The 27,857-nt window shown below is 35.5% G+C and overlaps 1 protein-coding gene across 2 annotated transcripts in view; it reads right to left on the minus strand.

Moving 5' to 3' along the window:
• The window catches only part of FBXL2 (F-box and leucine rich repeat protein 2), a 51,584-nt gene that overhangs the window by 5,782 nt on the left and 17,945 nt on the right, over window positions 1–27,857 (minus strand). Inside the window, exons 3-13 of one of the 2 annotated variants that reach the window (XM_030265276.4) lie at window positions 17,125–17,179; window positions 15,605–15,679; window positions 12,649–12,743; window positions 10,395–10,463; window positions 10,213–10,308; window positions 9,780–9,906; window positions 9,487–9,561; window positions 6,398–6,528; window positions 2,409–2,469; window positions 943–987; window positions 594–650 (exon numbers count right to left, since the gene is read on the minus strand). In XM_030265276.4, coding sequence (XP_030121136.1) covers window positions 594–650; window positions 943–987; window positions 2,409–2,469; window positions 6,398–6,528; window positions 9,487–9,561; window positions 9,780–9,906; window positions 10,213–10,308; window positions 10,395–10,463; window positions 12,649–12,743; window positions 15,605–15,679; window positions 17,125–17,179 — 886 coding nt within the window. Of the gene's footprint in view, window positions 1–593; window positions 651–942; window positions 988–2,408; window positions 2,470–6,397; window positions 6,529–9,486; window positions 9,562–9,779; window positions 9,907–10,212; window positions 10,328–10,394; window positions 10,464–12,648; window positions 12,744–15,604; window positions 15,680–17,124; window positions 17,180–27,857 lie in introns of both variants that reach the window. The other variant, XM_030265277.4, reaches the window with a different exon arrangement.

A 27,857-nucleotide genomic window follows, 5' to 3' on the forward strand; every position in this document is an offset into this window, starting at 1 on the left:
AGCAGGGTACCCCACTCTCAATCCTCTCCAATTATGTTCAAAAGTCAAGTCCAAGGAAAGCTTCCATAATTTATTATGTAAATGTAAAAAAGTGCTTGGAAGAAAGTGCTTGCATGCTTACAGAGTGATTGCATTTATCTTCTCTGTGTGGTTTTGTTTATTCAATATTTGATGTGAAGTGTCATACTCTCTAAGAAAACCATTACTGAACACTTGAGAATATCCATAAAGGATCTAAGTGCTTTAAGTTAAATCAAATATGTAAGGAATCAAATATTAACAGATTATTAACAGATATTAACAGATGTTAACATAAAATCAAATATTAACAAATATTAACAGATGTTAACCATAAAATAAAAGCTTTCTGGTTTTTACTCACTGATTTGGTAACATTTTTTTAATCCCACAACGCATGTAAATATTTTAGGAGTAATGTACTTATGAAACTTGCACATATTTTGCACAGTGTCTCTGTACATCCAGAATTATTTCTAGACACAGAGTGAACAGCCTGGGTTTGTACTGCAGGAGTTGTCTGTGTGTGTGTCGTGGGGCAGAACCACAGGCTGCAGACCAGGAGTTACACTTACCAATGCTTGAAGTTTAGGACAGTGTATGGAAAGTTGTATCAATGTGCTGTCAGTTATCTGGGAATAAAAGAAAACAAACATCAGCCATAAGCAACAGACAGCAGGAGAGGCAACCCTCCAGTAAAGTACCTCTTTCTCTACTAGATGAGGGTTCTGTTATTTCTGGAAAAAAACTCATCACCTGTTACTCTCCAAGTATTTCCCTGTATAGAATTTCCCAATAATTATTTTTATTTTCTACCATAAACACAACACTATTTATAAAAACCAAAGAACACCTAGACAAAGGTGTTAATGTATTGCATTCTTACACTGGACATTCAATATTCCTTTTCATATTAAATCTCACCAAAACACATTCTTCCAAGTCCATCTTCTCCAGCTCATGGCAATTCTACAATAAACAAAAAATTAACAGATAAGCAAAAAAATGAACTAAAACAACATATAGACATAAAATCATTCACAGGACTTATAGGATAGGACAGCACATCTTGCAAGAGGAAACTGTGATCTAAAGCCCTTCAAATATTTGATCACTATCAAAAGACCAAAAAAAAAACCTGTTAAATGAAATAAACAGATGAATTAACAAGCAATACCCCACCTCCCTCTGAAATGTCTAAATTTCAGCCTTTCTCCTATGAAGTAAAATGTCTCCTCCTTGTCCTGTAAGATTTGAACAGGACATAGCAGTGCTCAGCAGCCCTGCTTCCCTTCCCTCCTCACTCCAAACCCATGGTATTTACAGCCAGCTCTGAGCCAGCTCATCTGCACACACACGAATCCAACTTCTGCATTTATCAGCTGCACCTAACTCATCTGGAATACACTTAAGCCCATGGCACATTTGTCTTTGTTGTCATATATTAGAAAGAAGCCTTAAAACCAAATTACTTTGCCAATGAATGCTGAAAATATTAAAATAGGGTCTACTTTAAGAGTGGAAGGAAGCTGCGTATTACACCTACACAAACAATTTTCTCAGAGCAACATTCTGAAAGACCCCCAGCCAGCCTTCACAAGTGCTTTCAATATCTGATCATGACTAATTTCAAAAAAAGAATGTAACCTTGTGACCTTGCAGCAGACCACACAGTGCCAAAGCTAGGCTCAATTCCTAATCCATTTTTTTCCAGGAATAGAAAAAAAAAGGCTTAAAGAGGAGGCTTGAGGTGACTACCAAGAGCCTGAGGATGTAGTGCTGGACAATCAGAAAAACACTCTGTTTAACCACTGTGGCTACCTAAAAACCACCCCTTTTCAGTCACTTTAAATATCAGAAGCATAAATCCCCTTTATAGAGTATAATTTTTGTACTCAGTTTTCCTAACCAGCAAACACTCAAGTCTAACATGAAGCATTTGACACCACCAATATGCTTACTGTATATATTTACAGCATGAACCAGGGCACTGGTGCTTATAGTTTATAATGTTTAATGTAAGTGATCTATAATTTAAAGTTATCTTCAGAACAATCTATTATATGCTACTTTTCTGATGTAAATATCACAAGGAAAATTTGGCTAGAATACATAATACGAGTTTAGAATTATGTTAAGTGTAATAAACACAACTGAAACAAATTAAAAAAGAAGAAAAAAGTGAAAAATGCAATGATGGCAAATTAGATCAAGTTGCAGATCTAAGTATAATCCAGAAATAAACCAGCTTTTTAGTCCCCTCCTCCACTGGCTTCTTTCTACTTTAATTTTTCCCTTCTCATATTGCTTCCCAGCAGGACTACATCAATTCTCAGCGGCTCAGCAGCAATGAAACAGGGCGAGCTGTAACCTTCTGAAATGACCCTTACCTGTGCGAGAAGGGTAAACCCAGCATCTGTGAGATGTGAACATCTTGCAGCTTCCAAAATCCTGGAAAAGTTTTAAATGTTAAAGAAAACATTAACATAGAGAAAACCAAATGCATTTGAGATACAAATCTGTCTTCTGCAACTTAAAAGTTCTCAATAGCAAAAGTATGTGTATATACACACACACACACCACACACCCCCTCCTCCTACATTTCACAGTGATTTCAAATTAAAAAGCAGACTTTTAATCCAGTTTACCAGAAGATTCCGACAGTCAGAGAACATAAGTGGAAAAAAATTGTACACAATTAGGGTTATTTTAACCTCTTGTTTCACTAAAAGCATAGTGATCGAGTTTTCTCATGTGTTATCTGAGGAAAGATAAGGGAAAATAAACCCTGAGTTAAGGAAAATGCAGATGAAGCCTGGATCTAAAACCCGTTATCTAAGCACAGGCTGCTGGGAAACCACAAAACTGAGAAAGTGCTTACTAGAAATCCCCTCAGAGCCTCTGCATGAAGCACAGTGAAGCAAGTTACCAGAAAGCATGGAGCTAAACATCTCCAGGCCCAGAGTAAGAACAACAAACTATATCAACACAACCTTAGAGAAAATGACAGCGTTTTAGAAAGATAATCCTAACACTCTTCCAAGAAGCACTGGGAAGCAGTACTGACAAAAAAAAAAAAACCTACCCAGAAGATGAACTGCCCCAAATAACACAACTATTATGCACAACAGGCCTCCATCCCACTAATGATGTTGTCTCTGTTTTCTTTGTCCTTTTTTAACGAACACTTTCCTTTGCAGGTGAAGTGAGTACCAAGATGAATAAGGGGAAACCACAGTGCCATGGGATGAGCAGCACAAACTAATGTGGATGAGCCAGTGGATGAGCAACCACTGCTGGTAGGGAGGAGGCAGGGAAAGGACAAAAGAACTTTATGTGGCAATACCGAGAAACCTCCAGATCCTTCCACTGGTTTGGGAGGTCATTAGTACACTCTCTCTAGAGAGAAAGTGCAAAGGGAAAAGCCACGTTGGGTGCATGAATGAATTACAGCCTCACCAAAGTACAGGATGTGGGGCTCTATAACTTCACTGGATCAGGTTCTTCCAAGCCATAAGCAACAGGGCAACCAAGTTTAGAGCTAAACAGCCCCACAGGCTTAAAAAGCCACTTTCAGAGTTCCAGTCTCCAACAAGGTTCAGAAGTACAAGGGAAACTCAAGCCAAGTACAAGACAGGCATCTCTTCCAAAATGGATGGTTCTAATACCTCTGGGACTTAATTTATAGACTTACATTCAGTAATTCTGTGCCCTTCCAGCAAGGGCAGTTAGCAGCCTATCATAAAATACTCTCAGCTACTCTGAAAATTGCCTATGATACCAAATAGGAAGGAGAAAAACACCACCACCACAAAAAAGCTCCCACAATTCAGGTCACATTTGTCACCCTTCTAAATCCTTTCATCAATTACTTGCTACAAACTTCACCTCATTACATGGCTGACTTTAAAGGGGGGTGGAGAGGCAATGACATCTGCAATGATATCCAAAATAATGAGGATGCTACTTCCTGCATACCCAATTGAAAAGACAACTATAGCAACAGAAGAATAAGAAACCAGAAGACAAGCAGCTCTGGCTTTCCTGACACTGGGTGTGCAGACACTCAGGGCAGGAGAACGGGGAGTGAGCTGTATACACACATGCTGCATTAATCAGGCCCCAGAATGAAAAAAAAAAAAAAACAAAAAAAAAACAGGTGGGAAGGTACTGGGTAGTATGGAAATAATGAGCAATGTTCTAATTTTTCTTCTTGTTTTACTGATTGCGCTTAAATACAGAGAGCTCTTCTTTTTTCCTGTTACAGCTGACATGAATTTCCCATTTAGTGATTTGTGAAAAAGTACCTAAAATAGGAGCTGATGAGGCAAAATGATATCTAAAGATTCTCCACTCTTATGAAGAAATGTTCTTGGAGACAGACTCAGAATTACATTCATTGCCTACAGCTGCTTTTTGGGCACACCTGGAATGTCTCTGCCCTACTCATGTGGAATTAGCAGCTGGTGGGGCTGAAAGGAAAATGATCCTAACTTTCACAGTCCCACCCAGACAAAGGCATTCATGGTTCACAGGTGCTTTTCTTGACAAGCCTTGCCAAAATACCTACAAGTATTTTAGCATTAAGAAGTGCTAATTAAAAAAAAAAAAAAGAAAAAAAAAAGAAAAAAAAAAAAAGCTACCACGCACCTGAAAGAGCAAATGTAAAGAGGGATGACAAGACATCTGTATGTTGATGTGAGATAAGAAATGCAGCTGAAGGATCTGCTTGAAAGCTTGACCTAAGGGAAATGTAGCACTATCATGGAAAGCAGCATAATAGGACATTCAAGATCCTGAAGTGAAGTAAGAGTAGCCCAGCACAGAAAATATGCAAAAATTTCCACAAAAAAAATTAAAAAATTGGACCAGCAAATCCAACAGAGGCAGAGTTTTCTTTCACACTCAACACTAAAATATTCAGAAGAATATTTTAGAGTTTAAAATTCCACAGAATAAATGTGGAATTACATTTCCCATTGATTTCTAAAGACAGTTTTTATCAAGTACTTTCCATTCATGATCTCAAAAGTCTAGCTGTAACCAGCTGTATCCTCTGTCCTCCCAACGTGCAGTAATCCCCAGCAGTAATCACTGCATTTTCTTTCCCTGTGCTGCTCCTCATTACAGCAGCAGAGCAGCAGACGCATTCCCCCTCGTGGCTGACAGTTTTCCTACTGAAGTCAAAACAATTCCTGCTGAACTTGTACTGCCCTTGGAAAGAACTGCACACCGAGCAGCAGTTTAAACCTCCTTTTATTTCCCATCTGAGATACTAATTGACAAAATGAGAGAAACGGTGGAAAAAGACCAGCAGTAACAGCACAGCTTTCTAGGGAACTCCACAGTAAGTTTGCCAAAAGGCTCCTAAGCTTCTAATAAATATGAACAGGGACACAAAGGGGACTGTCAGTCTGGAATTGTCTTAAGGACAGGTTTTCTACAGTAACAAAAGCTCTTTTTCACCCATTCAGCTAAAGGAACACTGTGTGTCACCATATGGTACACTGGCATTTTAATGCAGCATCCCCTAATTTTTACAGACTACTCATTTCTCCTTGGTTTGTAATTTAAGGATAAGAAGTTCTGACTCCTGCGTGTTCCTGTCATAAATGGCCATTTGTAATCCAAAGATTTTTCTACTTAATTTACATTAAAATGAGAAGTATTATCTGTCTCTTCAATATGTCTCCATAACCAGGGAACTGCTGCATAACTGAGCTTTGGTTTTAAAGCCCACCATAACATATGCTTGCACAAATTACACCAATGTGGAAGTGTATGTAATTTGTGTTTGCACAAGTTACACCAATGTGTTATTATTTTTTAACTGATAAGCCCCTATTGTTCAAAACAACTCTCATAAATATTGGTCCATGCTTGCAAAAACATGAGCGCTCTTTATTACAGAATTTAAGAACACCAGGCTGTACTGCAGAACATATTAAAAGCACTTTTATAATAAAATCTTTAAATATAATAATCAGATATAATTCAGCTATTTTTTAAGACAAATGACTGCATAAAACCACATCACAGTACAAACATCAAAAGAAACAACACAACCATTGATCTTTGTAGCTTTTAAAAAAGTAATGGGCTTTATATCTTATTTTTTTTCTCGCTTGTAGTTAGTACCTAAAATATTTAGCTAGAAGCACAGATTTGAACTGCTGGGTTGAGCACATCTCATTTGTTATATATTAACTCTTGTTTTTCTGATGTACAGTGAACTACATTAATATGAAGCTACAGAGGATCAGCCCTCAAGTTTATGTATTTAATGTTTAGGTTGCAAATGCAGTTCATCTTCAGAAGTGAATTTCTTAGATCAGGCCAGTAAGAACATGACCTAGAACATACTCGTGTCATACTCACTTCAGCCTTGGACAGTTCAGACCAAGTGCTGTGAGAGAAGCATCTGTCAGGTTGCTACAGCCTGAAACACAGAGTGACTGCAGTCTATGGCATCCTTTACAGATTTTCACAATGCCTTCATCTGAAATTTGCTGCAATACAGAATAACATTGAAGTTATTTCCTTACCAAGTAATCGGCCAAGAACAAAACTCAAGCCACTGCCACTGAATTGCTACTGTCATACTGTATATAACCAAGGCAACCTGGATTTTCAACCAAAAAATACAGTTGTGAAACCACATACAAAGATAACACTGAAGATAATCAACAGTTACTATTCCTACTTTACTATGTATTTTTCCATAGACCTTAAGTCCTACTCCAAGGCAGTCTGAATCACAAAGTGAGAGTTGTTTGTTGTTGTCTTTCACTTTGCTTTTGTTTTATAATTTTTCTTTTTTTTTTTTTTTTTTTTAATCATGCTTACTCCTTATATATAGATGGGGTCCAGGTCTTTTGTTCCAGTGACTGTGTAAGTTTGGAACAGCATAAAGAGATTTCAAAGCCTCACAGCAGGAGAGCTAACTACCTAATTTGCCCTGGAGCAATAGGACCCAAGCACAAAACCCTTCACCTTCTGATAATTTTTGAAGCAAGAGTTACAGGGAAACAATTACACATAATCCATTCTTTACAGAAGGTAAGTGTAAAAGCCAGATTTGCCCTACCCTATACAGTCGTCTTTAGATGAAAGATTTAACTCAAAAGAGGACTTTTCATTTCTCAAAAACATTTTGTCGTAGATATTTTGTAAAGAGTAACTCAAAATTAAGAATATGAATAAAAAAGCTTTCTCTCTGAAACAGGAACTATAAGAAATAGCCCCATTGCAGCTGCACACAAAATAGCAACAGAAACTGGGTTACTGTGCGTGTGCAAATACAATTTTGTTTACAAGTCTTCAATTCTGGAAAAAGCTCTCTCTCCTCCTCCTCCTAACACTATGAATTTAATTTTTCTGCTGTGTGAAACAGGTTGTTTTATTTCCTGGCTTAATAATACCCTTGCAATTGGAACAAAGACCTCCCCTGTATTTTTAATAGAAAAGACACAAGCTTTGTATAAGCCCCTCATTTGAGTATGCTCATACATCTGTAGCATATTTCTGATGCTTTTACCACAAAAATAACCTTTCCTAAATGAACACAGGATGAGAAATAGCAGTAGCTTGGCACAAAGGGAGATTATCTTATGCTTCCCTCTCCCTAGCCCAACATTTTTTAATGTCAGAAGTTTAGATTTGCGACTAATTCAGTCAAATTATTATCAGCAGAAAATCAGAAGTCTCGTTTTCTCTTTCAGGATCCAGAAAAACTTGTATAATCTACAGGTAAGAAGATAAATTCTGGAGTTCTGTCCAAATCAGTCAGGTACTTCTGGATTTGACTCTCCAAAACCATGTTATTTCTCTGGAACTGTTCTGTTTGCTTTGAGAAATACTCACAGCGCTGTTACTGGCAAAAGGGACGGCTTTTAAGGCAATGACTACATAAATTTTATGCTGCTGTAAAAAGCCATCAAGTCATATATGAAAGTTTTCCACTCTGAAATTGCTTGTGATTTCAATGTCCATATCACTGGCAGGAAAGAAAAGTGTTTAAAAAATGTCTGCAAGTCCCTGCAAGTTGCTAAAATCTTTCCCTAAAGAAAGGTACCTTTCAGATTTGCAGTTTCCAAAGCTAATACAAGTTTATTCCACAACTGCTGGAGCTGGTCTGGCATTTTACAGGGCCCATAAAACAGAGTCACTAGAATTACAGTGGGGGGTCATATAAAGCACAAGGACAACTGCTGTGTAAAAATCACTTCTGTGCCAATGCTGCTGTTAAGTGGGAGAGACAAAAACTGATTATCATCAGACTTCTTGAGATATTTTCACAAAAACAGTCAGAAAAGGCTGTCCTGAAATATATCTCATTAGTCTCAGGTAAAACACAACAGATAAAGAACTTTTGAGAAGGACAGCAAAAGGAAGGAGGAAATAATGTACTGACTTTATTTAAGTGTCGTTCTGACCAAAAGAAGGAACTTCACTGCCGTTCTCTGCCCAGCTTCAGTGGGCACCTACTGAAAAATTCTGAAAAATTTTTCAGACTGAAAAATTCTCTTTCACTAAATCTATATTATGGAAGCTCAAGCTCTGTATTAGTATTGTTCTTATTTTCTGCAATTTTAATGTAACTTTAAATAATCTCTAACACTCAAAAATATTCAACACTTCAAAGAAATCTATTAGGTTCAATTGTAACAAAAAATGTCCCCATGTCACATTCATTCTGGAATAATCTGTAAAACAGATTTGAAGGTTTTGCAGGATTTTATGATACCTTTTAGCAATAAAAGTGGAAAACTTAAAAAAAAAATTCATTATTCAAATCCACATGACTAAAACACTGAAATTTTAATTTATTTCAATATCTTTTAAGGCTTATTTGAAGGGAAAGAATGACTTAGATATATTTAAAATCTAAAAGAAGGCCTTTCCCATTCCTGAAAAGTCACATCAGAAACAATGAAAAAGCCAATATAAACCAGAGCAAAGAAAATGTGTGTTATCTAAGCTGAATTAAAAGTACATGAATGATTCCAGTAATTTCATAATTAATAAATGTGTTCTCCATTAATACTGGAAAGGCATGCCCTTCTCCCTGAAGGTTCTGAATGGCTCCGAATCATCTTCAGTTATGATGCCATTATGTTTTACTCTCTATTATGTAGCCCAGAACATGACTTCTGCTCAATTAGAAACCTTAGAATTATCAATAGACCAAAATGCTACACAGTTCATGAAATTTGATTGAATACAGTTAATTCTTACTCTAGAGCTTACCACAGTTAAAAGATGTAATGAAGGGGAAAAAAATAACCCTTCAAGTCAAAACTCAGCTGTAGAAACTGCCAGCCCATTTAAAACCACTATTCCACACAAAATCCTGTAAACTGCAGAAATGTACTGTCTTACTTAATTGTATAGCAGCTCAATTCATTAGCATTCAAAATTATTTCTTGTTTTTAGAGAATGTACCTTCAGAAGCTTCAAATACTTACTGTACACGATTGCAAATTCAGGATTACAAGCTCATGACAGTGACTTTGAATGTGTTTCAATGCTTCATCTTCTAACTGTATTTAGTAATTAAATTTGACATAGGAAGAGAAACAAGAAATTAAAAGCACAGCAAAGCAGCCCAAAAAATGTACACATCTTGCAATATATATACTATATAGTATATATATACTATAAAAATACTATAACAAAAATGACATTTTTTAATTCATGGAGATTTCAAAATCCCAAAATAAAATTTTATTCCTAAAGGATCACCCAAGCAATCATGTACCTGTGTGCAACCTCTAAGAAACAGAGCTTTTAGTCCACTACACCCTTTCACCAGTGCTTCAATACCATCCTTCGTAATCTGATCACACCAGGAAAGATTCAAATGTTCCAGATTTCTGCAACCCTCACTGGGAGAATTAAAAAAATACATAAAGTTAAATCCAGCCTTCAAATAGTCATAACAGTAGGAAACCCAAATTAAACGCACTGTTAGAAATTAATGATAGCCAGTGGACTATGCCAGGCCTCTGCAGAAAAGTCATGAGAAAAGACTACACACAAGCACCACAGTCTACACCCCGGAAGTCTTAGATATAGAATACAGCCCATGCTGATTTACAGTATAAATGTTCAGCACTGATTTTTAAACTTTATTAAATGCTGAACAGCTCTTTAAACACTTCTCTTTAACACAGAACACTGAATCTTCCTACCTTAAGCCTTTTAAAGAACTGTTGGTGATGGCTACACAGGATGTCAGATCCAGATGTTTCAGCTTGGAACAGAATCTGCTAAGACTGTAACACGTGCTGCAAAACAGCAGACACACTAAAAATACCTTCAGCTACTTCTTTTTCCAAATTTTCCCATCAATCAAAAAACCTCTTTGACTTACCTGTCAGTGATTTTTGTGCACCCATTCAGATTTAAGTGTTCGATGTTTCTGCAGTTCTGTGCAAAGGTCCTAAAACACAACAAAAAGCTGAATTAATAAAATGTCCCGAGTGCAAAGCAGTCACTAGAGTGCGCTCTGTCCCATGCCTCCTCCCACCCTGGTCAAAAAGCCTGACCTTCAGAGTAATTGCAAAGTATGCTTCAAACACATTTGTCTCAGTGGTTGCTTCTTCCTTTTCCTACTGCAAGTTTCTGGTCTTAGGAATGTGCTGTTTCTCTCTCAAACACCACTTGGGCAAATTGGTTATTTCTGTCATATATAAGCCAGAATTTGCTTCAAATACTGTAACAAAACACTCAAAGGGCATAAACAGAAATCTTCAAGTGTTACATCAGTTAAACATCAGGCTTCTGGGAAGAGATTTTGCACATCTCATTACTAAAGCCTTTGCAAGTCTTAATAAGGAGCTTGCTCCCACAGCAAACATAAAGGGACCCACCTGGTACAATAGCAAAGGGTGACCTAAGTCTACTGAACTACAAGTGGAATGCCCTGTAGGCTGCAAATTGCTTCTTTATTATTTTAAAAATTAAAAAGCATCAGTGTGCACTACTGGGTATGAACTTTAAGGATGATTGGAGCTATTTTACTCCCGAGAGCCTGTATATATCATTACACTAATTAGCCTGAAGAAATACATACATTTTCTTTTCATCTGTGCAAAGTAATATTTACAGCTACATTGCATTTCAGAGCACTGTTTTTATGCCCATGTTTCCTTCAGCTGCATGGATTTTATTGGCAGGAGGGAAGGAAACACAGAAAAAAAGCTTTGTCTGGAGGCTTGCCCTGGTTAACAGATCTGACTACATGCTCAGCTGGTAACAACTTCTGGCTCTACAGCATGGATTGCAAACAATAGGAAAAAACCCAGTAAGCAGTTATACTGGTGAGAGTTTCCACTTGAACACTCAAAACAGCTATTCCAAAATTAATGTACTGGAGGGAGATGCACAATCAAGATGCTCTTCAAATCACTTGGAAAGATGCTCCACTTTGGAGGAACAGCAAACTACCTCTGAGATTCAAGCATGGGGCATGTCCTGACATACTTGCCACAAGCATTCAGTGCTTACATGGCCAATACCTACATCAGTAATTGGCTATTTTACTCAAAAGTTGATGTAGAAGAATGATAAATAGAGAAATTAGTATTGCCCACAAAACTAATAGATTTGGAAACAACTCAATGCAAATAGCCTCACAGGAAAAATCACTTTCAGAACAAGTATCTGAAAATCAATGCTGCATGAATTTACTCTAGAGACAAAAGTTAAAGAATTGACTTATAAATTTTAGAAATAGCTAAAGGTCATAGGACACTAGCTTAATGCCTACTGATAACAAAATCTTTGTGCTTATATTTTCCACCTGAGAATGACCACAGTACTTGAGACTGAACACCATCCAGCCCAGGGAGAGAGGAGGAAAGCATAACTGCAAAAAGCCAGACCCCAAGACCTCCTCCAAATGTTCTTTGAGCCCTAAAGCACTTGTGGTGCTCCACCTTCAGCTAGAAGTAGGATCTTTAGGGTTTAACTACTCACAGAAATATCCAGAGGAACCTGGCTAAACAGTTTTCATTGGAAAAAGCTTATATGGATTCAAACATTCTTCTGGGAAACTGCACAGTTCAGTTCATATCCTGTGTAAAAGAAGAGTCACTGTCCTCCCTAGAGCCTCCCAAGATATTCTTGTCACCTGTCTGTTCTTATTTAGACCACAAAAAGAATTCAAGATCTTTCCTGATTTTGTAGGCACTCAGTGTATGCACTAGTCATTATCCTTCTTCCTATTGCTAGGGTCACCTCTTGTCCAGACTAGATGATAAACAATAAAATGATCACTAATCCTGATACTCTGACTATTGAATGAAGCCAGAATATAGTCTGAAAACATTTTAACTACTTGAAAATGGAGCAATATCAACATAATCCTAATGAAAGAAAAAGCCATGTTTGTGAAAAGCACAGCTTTCATTTCTTAGTTCATTTCTAGAAAATAACAGAAGCTATATTTTGATCTCAAATTCATGTCTCATTTAGTCAATACTAAGGTATTTAGTACTTACCTAAGCATCCCACTTTGGTCATCAGTCAGGACTCAGAAATACAAACAGACATAACAGTAATGTAATTGCATTTGGTGCTCACATTAGGAAACAAATGATGTCTCCATCAATAATTTTACTTACTTTAAAGAGGAGTCTCCAACACCAAGACATCCTCTCAGACTAAGCTGTCTCAGGAACCCACCACACCTTTTTGATATATTTTCCACAACACGACCCTTAAACCAAATAAAAGGAAGGTTTAGCTGAGTTTTATTCTGGCACAATATTCTAATCAAATTTAAAATCCCAACTAGCCCCAGCTACACCCCACTATACCAAGAGCTGTAAGTCTTTGAATTTCTTGTTCTGCTTTAGAAAGAACCCTCAGGTACTATTCAGGTACTATTCAATTCAATCTTCCTTTTTTTTTCATTCAATCATCCATTAAGACTTCTAAAATGATCTTCAAGTTTTGTCAGATGTGTAGGGAACTGCCCCAGAGGTGGAATGGGAGGCTTGGCCACTCCTCAAGGGTCCCAGTCATTCTCACTGCTCATCAGTTGAAATTGCCCACAGAGACCTGCTTAGGCAAGACATCATGACAACCTCCAACCTGTTTTACAACTCCTGACATAGGGATGCTCGCAATTGAAAGGTGTCAAACACCTTGGTGGGAGCAGCAACAACAGGACTAATACCTAATAGCACTGTGCATTTTTAATTCTCCCTTTATTTTTTGAAAGAAGAAATATGTATAGAATTACAGGTCACTGGATTTTTTCTTGTCATGTTACTTCATTTTATTGTCCTTCTCTAATACTAACATCCTGGCCATCAACTATGGGAAAATATTTTCTTATCAGAGTTTGTTTCTTGATCCATAAGTGACATTGTCTATCTTATCACTCCAAAGCATTTACACCAAAACAAACAAATGGAAATCTAATTTAAATTTTTAAAAGCTTTTTAATTAATCAGTATTATTTCTCAGCAAAAGCAAAATACCTTTACTGTAAGGATAAATCCTTCAATTAATAACATATAATGCAAGTTCAATTTACATTGCAGAAAAAAAAGCCAAATCCTAAAGAATTATTCAAAGAAAATACAAATAAATAATGAGCTAAGTTTTCCCAAACTCATTTCTTTAATCACATAAAACTTTCCAAAATCCAGCATACTAAAGAAGACAACTTTTGTGCATTCAAATGCATTTAGCTGTTTGAATCATTTGTCATGCAAAAAAACTAGTCTTTTGACCTTTCCCAGCTTACAATTGGTTCCACATACCAAGAAATCCTAAGGTACATTTAAATTCAAGATCACACATTTTTGATATAAAACAAGAAATTTTTATAAGGTTCCCCTCCAACTTTATTCTCTACCATGTGAAGTCTTAAAGAAAATTTCATAAAACCTAATTTTTCATAATATGATATTCTCAGATCAAGTACTGACTGAAAAATCACCAAATATCACAATGTCCAACAAAGTTGTCAAATATAGTTGAGAGCTTTTATCAGTCTTAAATTCACAGACAAAAAAATATGATACTAAAACAGCTAAAAAGAGTTCTTAGACACCAAATGTAAACTGTTTTGTTGAAGAACTGATTTGTGAAATAATTTCTTGCTGAAAACACTTTTATGAGTAAATTTAAGGGGTATGTATTACAAATGTACTTAAATGCAATATACCAAAGTAACTGAATTGCTCCAAACCACAATAGCTTTTTATAGCAAAAGAAGATCATAACTTAGTTTCATTCCTTCTCCTGAATCCCATGCTACAAATATCTCAGCATCTCAGAGGGCAACACCGCTAGGTAAAATATATCACAAACATATTGAAATCTTGAAAATATAATTCTGTGTTTCTAAATACCAAAATGATATTTACCAAAATGATAAATACCAAACACAGAAGGTTTTGTAATCTTGCAATCCAGCAAGAAGGATTGCAAATCTGTGGGGTTTTACTTTTTTCCTTAGCAAATGAGGAACACAAGATTTTTAAAGGCAACTGAAAACATGACATTAAAGCTCCAAGTCTTCTTTGACATATTTAGATTGAGGCAGATGCCAAGAATCTTTCCCCTACCTCTTCAAGATCCTCTTGTTTAAGATAGGTAGAGCAAAGGAGTTGGAAATAAAGTTTTAAAAGAGCAGTGAAAAAAATTTACTGTCTATGTTACTGTAAAGCTTTAGGAACAGTTTGTACCATGGTTAGCAAAAAATAGCAAATTAAACACATCTGGATTTTATTCATGTAACTAAGAAGTTAAAACATAAAATACAGAAGTGAATCTATTATTGTAGTCTACATTTAGTTTGTATCAAACAACAAATAATAAACCAATTCAGACTGAATCAAGAAATTGTTGTTCCCCACTAATTTTTTTCTTTTATTTTCAGATGTCATATTTTATTTTGTTATGCAAAACAAAATATCTATGATAGCATTAATGCAGACATGTTTTTCTTACAGAAGACAAGTCTGCCTTTAAACGTTTCATTATACACTTCACATGTACCTGCATTTCACATAAGGTTCAAACCTTATGAAACAAATGGTCATAAAATGATAATGAGACACACACCATATCAAATCTAGGCAAGTCTGCAATAAGAAAAGTTGTCCACATTTTAGTGCTTCAATCTCCAAATGCTATAGCCAAGTGTCCAGTGAGCTTCCAGCACTAGATGGCCCCCTCATAGAGGGATTTGGGACCAGCAAAACTATCCTCTAGATCGTAAATGTGATTCCAGGAATCTCACTCCATCCAGAGGCACCATTTACACCTTTCCTTTCTAGAAATGAGCGGGCTTGAATTTCCAGAGCCCTATATGTGTATGATATATGAAAATCATCTGATACACAGCTGGCAACCAAAACTGAAACACACATCCAGAAAAAAAAAAAAAAAAAAGTAAATACAGAGTTCTTTTTCATTTGCTTCTTCACAGTACTATTTTTGTGAACTTAGACCTTAAAACATGTGAAAACAAGCACAGTATGTGGGACACTCAAAATGGCCTATTCTCTTAAAGATCTCCATTGGAATAAAAAATACCCTAAAAATGAAAAAGACACTAACCTCTATATCCGTTTGGAAGTTAAAGAGGTCTATTCTTTGCCAATTGCTTCCATCCAGAGCTAAAACATTCCATGCCTACAGAAAACAAATACAGTTTATTTATTACCTACACTGCCCACTCCTTTCATTTTCCTCTCAGTAATGCAACTTGACAATTTCAGGCAGCATTTAAAAAAAATGGTAGATATTAGTACTTATACAGTATGAAGTAGCTAAAAACATAGAATTTGCAGAAATTAATCTCAAATCTCATAAATGGATTACACTTCAAAGGTTAACTCGTGGCTACAAAACATACGGCAAAGCAAGATATTAAATGTGAAGCACATTGACAGAAAGATTTAACCCTCCATTCTGAAAAAGCTTTTGTAAAGTTTTCTAATTAGTTACTTTTGCTACATCTAAATGGGAAAAAATAGCTGCAGATGAGATTCCTTTCAATAAAACCACAGTTCCTAAACCTCACTAGTTACTATTCTGAGAAAAGAGAAACCTTTCAGAAAACTGCTGACTTTCCACTATTAGGACCAGGCCTTTCCTTTCCATGTGCTAAGTTACATGTACATGTTTGAGAGCTTGTCCTTCACTGTCAAAGCAATAGTTGTTCAAAGTAAAGCAAAATTAAGAAGCCAGAGAAACACAGATGTATGAGGAAAATGAGAGAAAAAAGAATACCGCATCCAACTGACAAGTTTTCAGAGAAAGATACAATTTATTCACTTTGGTTTTCTTATGCAGTTTTGTAGGTTTTAGGTGAAAGATGAAACCTGATGTTACCTGACTCACAAGACTTGCTGAAGTTGCAGGACAGGGTGATATGAGTAAAGAATGAAATAATTACACAGTTATACATTAAAACAACCAATCAATTAAATCCCAAATGAAACCCAACTGTAAGAGAAGGAAGAAAAAAATGAAATTAAGTTTATTTATGCTGTATAATAATATAGTTCATTGTACGCAGCTGATGTAGAAAGAGTATTGTTCATTTTATTTCAAGGAGAAAAAATGAAGACAAGCAAAACATACAAAATTACTTAACATGCCTTCACTAATATCTTGTGTGTGCCTTTTTCCTCCACTAGTAGTCCATCTACTTAACATCCATCTAATTTTGTACTTGGCAAGAAAATAATGGATCTACTTCTTAGACACATGGTGCACATTAACCAAACTACATGGAATTTTAAACAGCAATTACACCTGAAAAATAGTGTTATACAGGCACATGCTTTATAAAAAGCAAATGCCATCATGCCAAACTGGGCTTAATCCCTTCTCCAGATACAGAGCAAACAGGGCTGGATATCTTTTCAACAGCCTTCTGACAGAACTTCTGTACACAGCAACTAAGCCCACATCTACACACACAACTGGGACCACTGCTCATTTACTTTAATAAACTAAGAGACTGAGAATTTTTTTTTTAACAGGAAGTATATTGGAATGAATCCCATTACTTGAATGCAATTAAGAGAATAGAATAGGGAACAACAAAAAACCCCAAGAGAAATACATACCTTGGAAACTTGTGCACAGCGACACAAAGTAACTATGTCCAAGAAAGAAAATATTCTAGGAAAAAAAAGGAAAACAATTACAATTAAAATGTTTAATTATAAATTCCAACTACTGTATGCATTCATGTTTCTGTAGTTCTACAGACAGACACCAGTTACAAAAGAAACAGGTTAAATTCTATATGAGTGTTTTACCAAATTATTTTTGGTTATTGAGACTTACAGAATAATATCATAGCTATCATCTAAAGACAGTTAACACCAACATATGAAAACCCAGCAGGTGCTGCTTCTGAACATCTATTTTCTGTTCCCTCTCCCTACTATGACAGATAATTTTTTCTTCTTAATTCAGAGAAACTAGCTTATGTTCCTTTAATTGTGCTACAATTAAATAAATAACTTACATGAATACTGATCAAGATTTCAGAGGTTGGTGAAGAGTAAGAAATAGATAACATATAGATAAATCCAAGTTCAAGAATCTAAGTATTAATACAGGGGACAATGACCAAATTTCTGAAAGGGTTTCACAGTGACTACCAAGTCTAATACAGTATCTTTTTTAAAAAAATTATTCTGCAAGAAACAACTACAGCTGAAAATTCAGATTTACTATCCTGATCATGGAACCAATTTTTCAGGGTTGTCAACTCTTGATAGTTTACAGAAATAAACTTTTTACTGTCAAAATATATTTTGCTAAATACCACTTCCAAACACAAACTAAATTGGTTCAGAGAATGTTCTCAGTGAAAAATAAATCATTAGCTTAAGCATAAAAATAGATCCTATTAAAAATAATTTTCTATTACAGAGAATGAAAGCTATGAAATATATGAAAGATGTTCCTGTAATTCATTGATAAACTGCTATCTGATTGCCAAGGAACTTTTTCAGTCATCAAAATCAAGAACAGCAATAAGAACAATTTCATATTATAGTTAGATGTTAACATTGAGGAGCAAACAATTGGTAAAAGATGTTGAATTTAATCATGTAACATTCTGGTTACTTTTTTTCAAATGAAAATCTGAAGCTAGAGCTCAAAATGAATGCCTACATCTTAAGCACTGTTTTAACTGTAGTAAGAGCAAAAAATGTAATGAAAGTACTTCTTTATCATAACAACCTTCTGGACATTTATTATGATCACTTCAGATAGTAGTCATCCAATATTTCATTTGACATCTAGAAATCTTTTTCTTCTCTTTTTTTTAACCATAGAGTAATATACTTTCTCAAAAAAACTAATAGGCAAGCAAACAAAAGGAAAGATGTTTTCAGAAGCTATGAAACAATTTATAAGACCCTGTCAATAACATTTATTTTGATAGCATCTATTTTGACATTTGAACATCCTTTCTGAGGCCTGTCCACTTCAGGAAACTTAGTGGCATTGAATGCACAAAGTACACAGTGTGCTCAGAAAATCGCTGGACTGTTCAGATAAATACTGAAAAGTGTTCTCTCTCTTTTAAGAGCAGCATAAATATCAGCAACTCACCAGGAACCCTCTTCTGACATCACCTTTCTCCCCGCCATGAGAGAAATGTCAGCAGATGAGGTTGTGGAGATTACAAGAGAGAGATCTGCAAAAGCTTCCTGGCTTGCAGAAGCTTTCTCATAGAACTACTGTGAGAGTGGAACCTGAGGGTTATCTCAGATTTACAGAAGCATAAAAGACAGAATTCCATGTTATTTGTACAATGAAAGAACTTGTGACACAATACTCTTGCCTAAATAAGAATGTGACATGCTTTAGAAGTGAGGTATCCAGTTCTACCAAAATAAGAAACAACAGAGGATGTTGAGGAAAGGGTATTTGATACACCCCCACCACTCTTGAGCTGTCTGTCAGTCTATCTTCATGTTTCATTGTTTATTGCTGTTAAGAGATTAATGCTGATGCAGGATTTTTGCAAAAAAAAAAAAAAGTTAAACTAAAACCAAATGGAGCACAGATGTATTTATTTTTGCTTCATTCTGTATGAATGAAGCAAAAATAACATAATGAATAACCTAACTTTTCAAAAAGTTAAAAACTGAAAGTGGTTATTCTAAATTAAGAGAATAAATATTTTAGCAAGTGTAAACATTTGTGATGCTTTTAGATTTTTTTGTTCTAGAGAAGAACCTTTCCTGCAAGGCAGCCCAAGCTGTCCCCATCAAAACAAGTAACAACATTAAGACACATTATCAGCAATCAAAAGCTCAATTATTACCCTTGCTTAAACAGCACAATAGGCAAGATATGCCGGTAAATATTTTATAATTCCAAAGAGGCATCTTGCACATGTGCTTGAAAACACTTTTTTCCATGCTTTTCTATTTATTTACCCTCTATAATACAGTCTTTCACATGCATGTACTGCCTAACGCACGCTTGTCTCCTTGTAGTCCCACAGAATTACTAGCAAACCCTTACCAGTCAGGAAAACTGGTCAACAAGGCACAAGACTCTAAGGTTTAAAGTAATTTCAAGTCTTTAAAAGGCTTCAGAATCTTTAAAGACTTTAAATGCAACCAACAAAATGAGATGGGAACAGACAGTGACATTGTCTGGCATTTGTGTGAAAGACTATCATCAGGCACTTGCAACTTTAAAAAGTGGAAAAAACTACCAAGCAGGGCAGCTGCTGGTTGTATAGCACTTCTGTCCTCTATGACCACAGCTACATAGGTGGAAGCAGCCAGCAGCAGGATTCATTTCCACTTCAGTCTTTGGCATGTATTAATACAAGGAAATGGAAATTAAGTTAATAAATTCACAGTAACATTTAGGACCATCTGTTCTGAGTTCCAGTGTCCCAGGCTATTCAATTCTCCCTAGTTAGCCTGTATTGAGCTCAAAAAGGAAATACACTTAGCAACACTTGGAGCCCTCCAAGCCTTTTCATCCCTAGGCACACACCACTCTGGACATGTGCTTCATGAGTTTGGCCTTGGAGACCTTTCAATGTTAACAGTCCCTGCAGCACATGTGAGCTTTATGCCAAAGGCACAAAGAGTTGTACAAGCTCAGAGTTCCTCAACTCCCTCACGGCAAACTAGCATTTGGCTAAAGTCTAACTTACAGAAAAGGATCTATTCTTTATTTGAAAGCCTTCAAGACACGGAAAATCATCACCTTCTCTGGTAGTTTGTTCCACTGGTTAATCACTCTGTCAAAATGTTTCCCTTATTTCCAAGGTGAATGTCTGACTTCCAGCTTTATGCTGTTTTCTACTTTTCTTCACCAAATTAAAGAGTGCTTTAGCAGTTCATACTTTATCCTCACCAAGTTTAAAAGCCACTTATCATGTCATCTTTAATTCCTATTTTAACAGTTGTTTTTCTTCAGTTCTTCAAATCTCCTTTTCTCTGTCCATTATTTTTTCAGCATGTTTCTTAAAATGTAGACTTCAGAAGCATGTGCAGCATTAAAAAAATAATTAATATCAACAAGGCTGCACACAGACATGAAGTATGATTTCATTACCCCCATTTTCAAAGCTATTTAAGGCCATTATAACTGCCTTTTTGTCACAGCATCAGACAAGAATCTTACAGAATTTCACCCATTTCTTGCCTGCTTAAAAGCACTGCAGTTAAGATTCATATTTTTCTACTCTGGAATTTGCTTGATACCCAAGACTCACCAAACCTCAGCATATGAGGGCCACAGACCTTCTAGGTCACCTTATTGAGACACTTTCACTCCAATTTATATGGTTCTGCTGACAAGAAGTGGTTGTCTACAGTCTCCAGCATCTTCCCATGTATTTCCACATGTGCTTTATTATTCTCTTGTACTATAAATAGACTGCCCAATGTCTTTCCAATCACAGAGACAGCTGACTCCTAACACTGTTTCCTTCCCTAAGGAGCAACAGAAAGAAACAAGCTATTTCTCAAAACTCCAACAGTGTACAGTGTACCTCCTACAGAGGGAGAAATCAATTTGTGCAAGAGTCAAGCTGCTTCTGTCTTGCTTTTGTAAGGCCCTTCCATATTCGATCACATGAAGAATATGCTTTTGAAGTAATACCCCAGCAATTATTCATTGTAGGTATTTTGATACAATGCTATAAGGATTGATAAAAAATGGATAATGAGATGCATACAGTGAGTACCACACACAGACACTTTACTTCCTAGAAATTCTGGCCTTATCCCCAGAATCTGGTATGACAGAAACACCTGGTAATTTCTAAAAAGCTTCACCAAAAACCTAAGATATGGGTTTGTTTATAGCTGACTTGTTAATGGAATTCCACAACCAGAACTTCTGGTTTTCATGCTGTTTAAATTTATAGTGGCTTTGCACACAAGGACAATAACAAACTTCATCAAAATGAAAACCAAAGTAATAAGGATGAGAAATGCCTCACTGAAGACAGCATATCAACTAGACAACTTGCTTAGAAGACCCTTTCAACCTTACTACACTGTCCAATTGTTACAAAACATGCACACAACAAATCCGTTATGTCTTCCCCATTTTAGAATGTGGATTTCTTACTGATTTGTACAATTCCTTGCATAGCAAATCTGTTCGCATTAAAGTCCTTCACATGCAGTATGCAAGAGTACAGCCTACATGGATGGAAAAGTATCAGGGAGACAGAGTACAGCTTTCATAGCTTTGAATTTCTTTTTTTAGTAGTTTTTTCTCAGCATTTTCTCCGTGCATGCCCAAGCAACAGTGGAAATGGGCATCAGATACTCAATTCACCATTTGTGAACACTAATTGTGTCTGAACACACACAGTGGCAAAGTCTGATAACCATCATAGAAACTGTCTTGTATTTCTCCTAAAATGTCATACTTCACAGATTCAAACCATATTTACAATTCTTTATACATTGAAGGTTTCTCTTCACCGTCTGTCCTCCATTTTACTAAACACCCTACTGAGGTATGAGGCATCTCATGGTTAAGTGTAGTCCAGCAGTGTGTACAAAGACTAGAATAAAAATATGCAGGCTAGAAAACATACAGGTAAGATAAATAACGCATAGTCATAATTCAGAAAAGCAGACTCTTTAATGAATATTAAATTCAATAAATAAACATATCTATATTATTAAATTAGCAATGTTATTGCCGGTGTACTTCTGAACTTCACAAACTTTACAGCTAAATCCTGTAATACCTTATTCAATAAAACCACAAAATAACACTTTCCTGGAAAGATAAAGGCATATTTAAATCACAAGGAATTTGACTATTTTCTATAAAAAAACAAGTATCTTATCTGTCAGGACTGTTTCAATAGCAAAAGGCTGAGGAACACCAATTGCTACACAAAGTACACATCCATTGACTCATCTAATGCTTGGCCTTCCAGGTCAATTATTAAAACAAATCCCTTTTCACTGCAGAGAAGCTATTTTGTAAAGCAAAGAATTTAAACTAGGAACTCTGTTACATGCTCCAAAACTTTCCAGTAATTTAACCGTGCAGTTTCCACTTGTAAACAACTCAGATCTTTTTCGGGTGATCTCCCTAGAAAGTCTTTCAATGACAAATGCGGCATCAAAAAACACTTCTTTACAAGCCAAACCTCCTTTTCTTTCACCAAGGTAATTATTACTACAGAACATTGACATATGTATTGGAAATTGCAAAATACTAGGCTAACTACAGGATGTCTGACATCTATTTTCCATTGCAACAGAAATCAGTTTTGCTGGATTCATTTTAGAAAGGACAGCATCTAACCTTTTATGGTCTATATTTTACTTGCAAGACAAATGGATCCTATTATTCATTCTTTGAAACTGAGTTTTATTTATTTGTAACGTATGATTGTCTATAACAACACAGCAGCAACCTTTTCAGATACTCCCAGTATCTGAAACAAAATGCCCACTGATAAATTCAAAGGGCTAGTTCTGTCTAATTTTCCAGTCTCGGCTAGTCTATAATTTTTTAATATAGAATTTATTTTTATGAAGTGATTTTATGAAGTACAAATCTGGCAATGATAACACATCTTCCTAAATAAAGGCAGTTCACCTAGTTATTAATTCACAGTGGTTTAAATTACAACCCACAATCCTAATCCAACCTGCTGGCCATTCCAACTATTTTACAGTTTCTTTTTTCCCATGAGTGAAGGGATTATAATCTGGGCACCAAAGAGCCAAAAATCCACTATACCCACCCTGCACACCAGTGGCTAGCTAGAGAAGTGGACAAATAACATGATGGTGACATGCAGCCTAGGGACACTCCATAAACCAAGATCATTACTGCCACAGATGCTATGTGCTTTGGTTAGTTGCTGGAGTAGGATTCAGTAGACTTGATCCAACCTATAGCTCTGCTACTGGCCTGGAGGATGATCTTGAACAAAAGACTTCCTGATGTCTGTGTTTGCATCGTGAAAACACAGATAATAATGTTCACCTCTTCTGTAAATACTTCATGAATTACAGACCAAAAAGTCTAAGTATTTTTATGTATGGTTTTCTATTTAAACTGTCTAGCATCAGTATTTAAGGAATACTTTTTTTTTAGAAAGTCAGAGTATATTTTGCCTGCCTTTTTGTTCTTTGATGGCACTTTTCACATGGAAAAGAGGAAAACATTTGCCTCTCTGCCTCCATATAAAAAGCAGACTTCGTTATATCACTAATACTTCTGAACATTTAGTTCTGATAATGAATGAAGAGACTGAGTTTAAATAAACTCCAGTTTCAAGGTAAATAAAGCCCTACATCAAATTAAGTCTTCACTAAATATGATATTCCAAAGAGAGGTTTTGTAGCAAATAAAAGAAAAACAAAATGAAACAAAATAAATGGTAAAGTACAATTCCAAAGGTTGTGTAAATCATTGCTATATTCCTTTCAGCTGTTACTCTTCCTTCAAATACTTATTTACTTTTGTTTTGTTTGTTCCAGTGTGACTAATCCTTTATCACAAGCATGTTCTTACTGAGAGATAATACCCGTAACTTGAACCAAGTAAAGCTAAAGCACTCCATTTATAAGGAAGCCCCAAGCAGAAACATTAAAGAAAATACTTGCTTTTCAAAATTCAGAAATTTTACTTAGCACCTTGACACAATAAAACCCCACTTCCACTTTCATATCTCCTCTTCCTCATTAAATGCAGTATACAAGAGCACCACTGTGCAATTTTCTGCATCTTTTCTTCAAGCCTCTCACTCACATTTTTAAAGGAATTCCATCTGAAATATCGCTGCCCAAAACATTCCATTTTGAGCTTACACTGGCACTTGTTTGTGAACAAAACCAAATCACTTAAAAATACTAAATAGAGGATGGCAGTTACCTACTCCAATTTCAAATTGAATTGTTCATATAATCATTTGCAAATGTTTAGCATCTCATACAAAGAAAAATGTGTACAAAGTGCCGACTGGTGAGGCAAAGAGCTGAAAAATATAAACTGGCATCTGGAACTGATCTTGGTAAGAATTTCACAAGCACACAAACAATGCATGTAGCACTGTAAAAAAGGTCAACGTGATACCTTCTTCATATTCTGAAGGGGATATACTGACCACCAAGCATTGATTAAGCCTTTAGTTTTCTCAGGCAGAGCACAAGTTCTGCCCTGAATATAAGTCACTGGGAAGTTTTAAAACACTATCCCTCTTCAGAATAAAAGGAATTTTTTTCTAAAAAAAGCTGATTAATGAGAAAATTGCAACTTACTGCACTGTCTGTGTGTATTTGAAATTAGATGCACTACCTTGAAGTCTGAAGACACAGAGAAATTAAATTACTATACATTGTAACATTTCATAAATCATGTTATAGCAAAAATAGCATTGATAATGTGATATTATTTTTTTAATTGCTGCCAAAGCACATAAGTATTCTGAAATAATCCCGTATATCTTATATAGTCCTAAAATAATTATAATTCTGTTGTTTTTCTAGCTAAAGATCAAAATATTTAACTAATTTCCAAATGCTTTATCTTGCCCATGACCTGTGCCTGTGGCTCATTCAGCTCACTTACTCAGTTTAATTTCTGATCAGTTTTTGGGAGGTATGGACCACTGGAAATGAATATATGACTCCACAGAAATAAGGATTTGCTATTATGCTGTAATCTGTTGCATTATTTCTGCTTGTTGCTTGTCAGTGTTAGTCTCCACATTTTTAGTTAGCAAATATTTACAGGATACTCTCAGGACATACTGAATAGTGTGGATTAGTTCTGCTCTGCACTAATTCTCTGGACAGATGTATTTCAGGCATGTTTAATTAAAAGACTTCATGAAAAGTACTTGTATGAGGCAATATTAGAATTTGCTTTACAAAAACCATAGATTAGTGAACATATACAGAAAAAAAGTCTTACTTTCATAAGAAATATAACCCCTTCAGTTTATAATCTGTGAATAGTTTATATACTTGTATCAATTTGGCTCTTTCTAATTCTAAATAGTTTAACAGCAATTATTTGGCAGACTACTATAGAGGACTTTGAAGACTTTCAAAACACTCTAAAATCAAAATAGAAGATTGCATATGCATTATAAAACTGGAATGTTTCCCTGAGACTGTCAAACACTAAACAGCAGTCTCAGCTATTCAGGGTGAAATATTTCCCTATTTAATTATACAGATCCTTGTAGTGGGGAAAATGAATCATGTCTGAGATGACAGATTGTTTTTTTCTTTCCCCTTCAAAACACATATTGTTTTTCTGCTTACAAAATTTTTACCAAACAAGAACTGCTCCAGACAAAAGTTTTATATTTTTTAGTTCTTTGACTCACTAATCAGTACTAAGGTACAGCAGCTAAACTTTACAGCAATTGTGAGCCATCCAAGTACCTCCAGGACCTAGCTAAGAAATACCCAGGGCATTATGACAATTTCTTACTGTAGACTTCGATGTATTTCTTTCCTATTTCCCCCACAGTTAAGCACACAGATGGTAAAGCATCACTTCAAATATATTAAATACTATGTTTGACTTCACCAGTTTTAAGCTTACAGTAACTTTTTCTCTACAACAATGAACATACTAAAAGCTCAGCAAAAAGCAGCAGGCAGTAATAAAAACAAAGAATAGAAACATGAAAACTTTATTATTATGAAAAATTTTATCAAAACTTTATTATATAAAAATGTCAACCTTCAAGATGCATAATACAGCCTACAAGAAGAGCTGCTGCTGGAATGCCACTCCTGGGTTCCTCTCCTAATTTCAGTCCCAAAACGTTACTTATCCTCTTCTAAATCTGATTGACCACTCAAATTTTGAGACTGATAGCTAAGATCAGCTCTTAAGTACATGCACTCAAAAAGTATGGTTTAGAATAGAATTGTAAATTCAAACAGAATTCACAATAGTTTATATATTTGTGGTACAATTTATGAGGTTGGTACTTTGTAGGTGGAAAGGAACTGAAAATGGTTTAAGCAGCTGAAAGGGACAAACATCTCTGTTCCTTCAGCTTACTATTTTTGTAAAAAAACTTACAGTTTTCACAGTATAGAGCATTAGCAGGTAAAATACAAATGAACAAATGTTATCCATCTTTCTACATGCCAAAAGAATTACCTGTATCTCTCTTTTCAAAAGTGCATTATTACTTTATATCAACCCCCCCCCCCCCAAAAAAAAAAATCAGGACATTCTAAGATTAATTACATAGACTTCATTTTTTTTTGTTTCAATTTATTTTCAAATGCACACTGTAACAACCCATTGTTTTAGGGTTTTTCCCCAGCAATTTAAATAAAAAAACATGAAGCAGTGACATCTTACTAGAAAGGTTACCATTAAAATTTTATTAGCCCGACTTGATTTCTCATTCTTCTGATGACAGGTAAGATTTTATGAATTTCAGACACCAACTCAATTCTACAATGAATGTCCTGTATATTCAATTGATGTGTTATCATAAACACATAAGCTAACAAAAAAAATAAAGCTACAATCATCCAAAAACTGTTTTAATTACACAATTTATAATACCACCACACAATACTTAAACATACAAATAAGCATTTATTCGATCTTTTACTTCTTGCAATATGTCATAGTAGAGGGGAACGAGCATGCCTTGCCAACTGGCAAACTAACAGAACTTCAATGGCTAACAGGGGTGATAATTTTTCCTTTAGCCTGAATACTACAAAAATTTTTTTTTAGAGGCAGACTATTCCTTTCACAGGTAAAAATATACTCCAATATTACAAATAAAAATGAATGTCCATAAACCAGAGAAAGTTAAAAACTAAATACCTCCCTTTCTCCACTCCAGCTATACAATCAAAGTATAAATGGCCCCTCCAAACCAGGGTCTTCTTCAAAAGCACCACTGCCCATATTAATCAAATATCCTCTTCCTCCTCTGCACAGTTGTTTGGGTCTGTTTGAGAAAGAACAAATAATCTCCCATTTCTTATCCTTTCAAATGAATTTTGTGCCTGAGAAGATGGGGGGTCTCAACCATTTACTTACAAGCATAGTAGATACTCCACAGAAAATGTGGAACAGACACGACACTGGCTTGAAAACCTTCCAATATAATTCTGGTTGTTACATTAGTAATAGTAATAACTGCAATCATAATATTAAAAGTGATGATGATGATAATTATGAACTGCAGTAAAAGATTATTGCAAGGGATTACATTGTTCAACTTTAGAGTATGCAAGGATAGCAACACTATTCAACGAATAAATTTCAAAGTGGTTTTATTCTGTAAGTCTACCATCAGGAAAAAGTTTTTCAATTTTAAAGGAAA

The sequence above is a fragment of the Taeniopygia guttata genome, chromosome 2 (genome assembly GCF_048771995.1).
Source record: "Taeniopygia guttata chromosome 2, bTaeGut7.mat, whole genome shotgun sequence".
NCBI lineage: Eukaryota > Metazoa > Chordata > Aves > Passeriformes > Estrildidae > Taeniopygia > Taeniopygia guttata.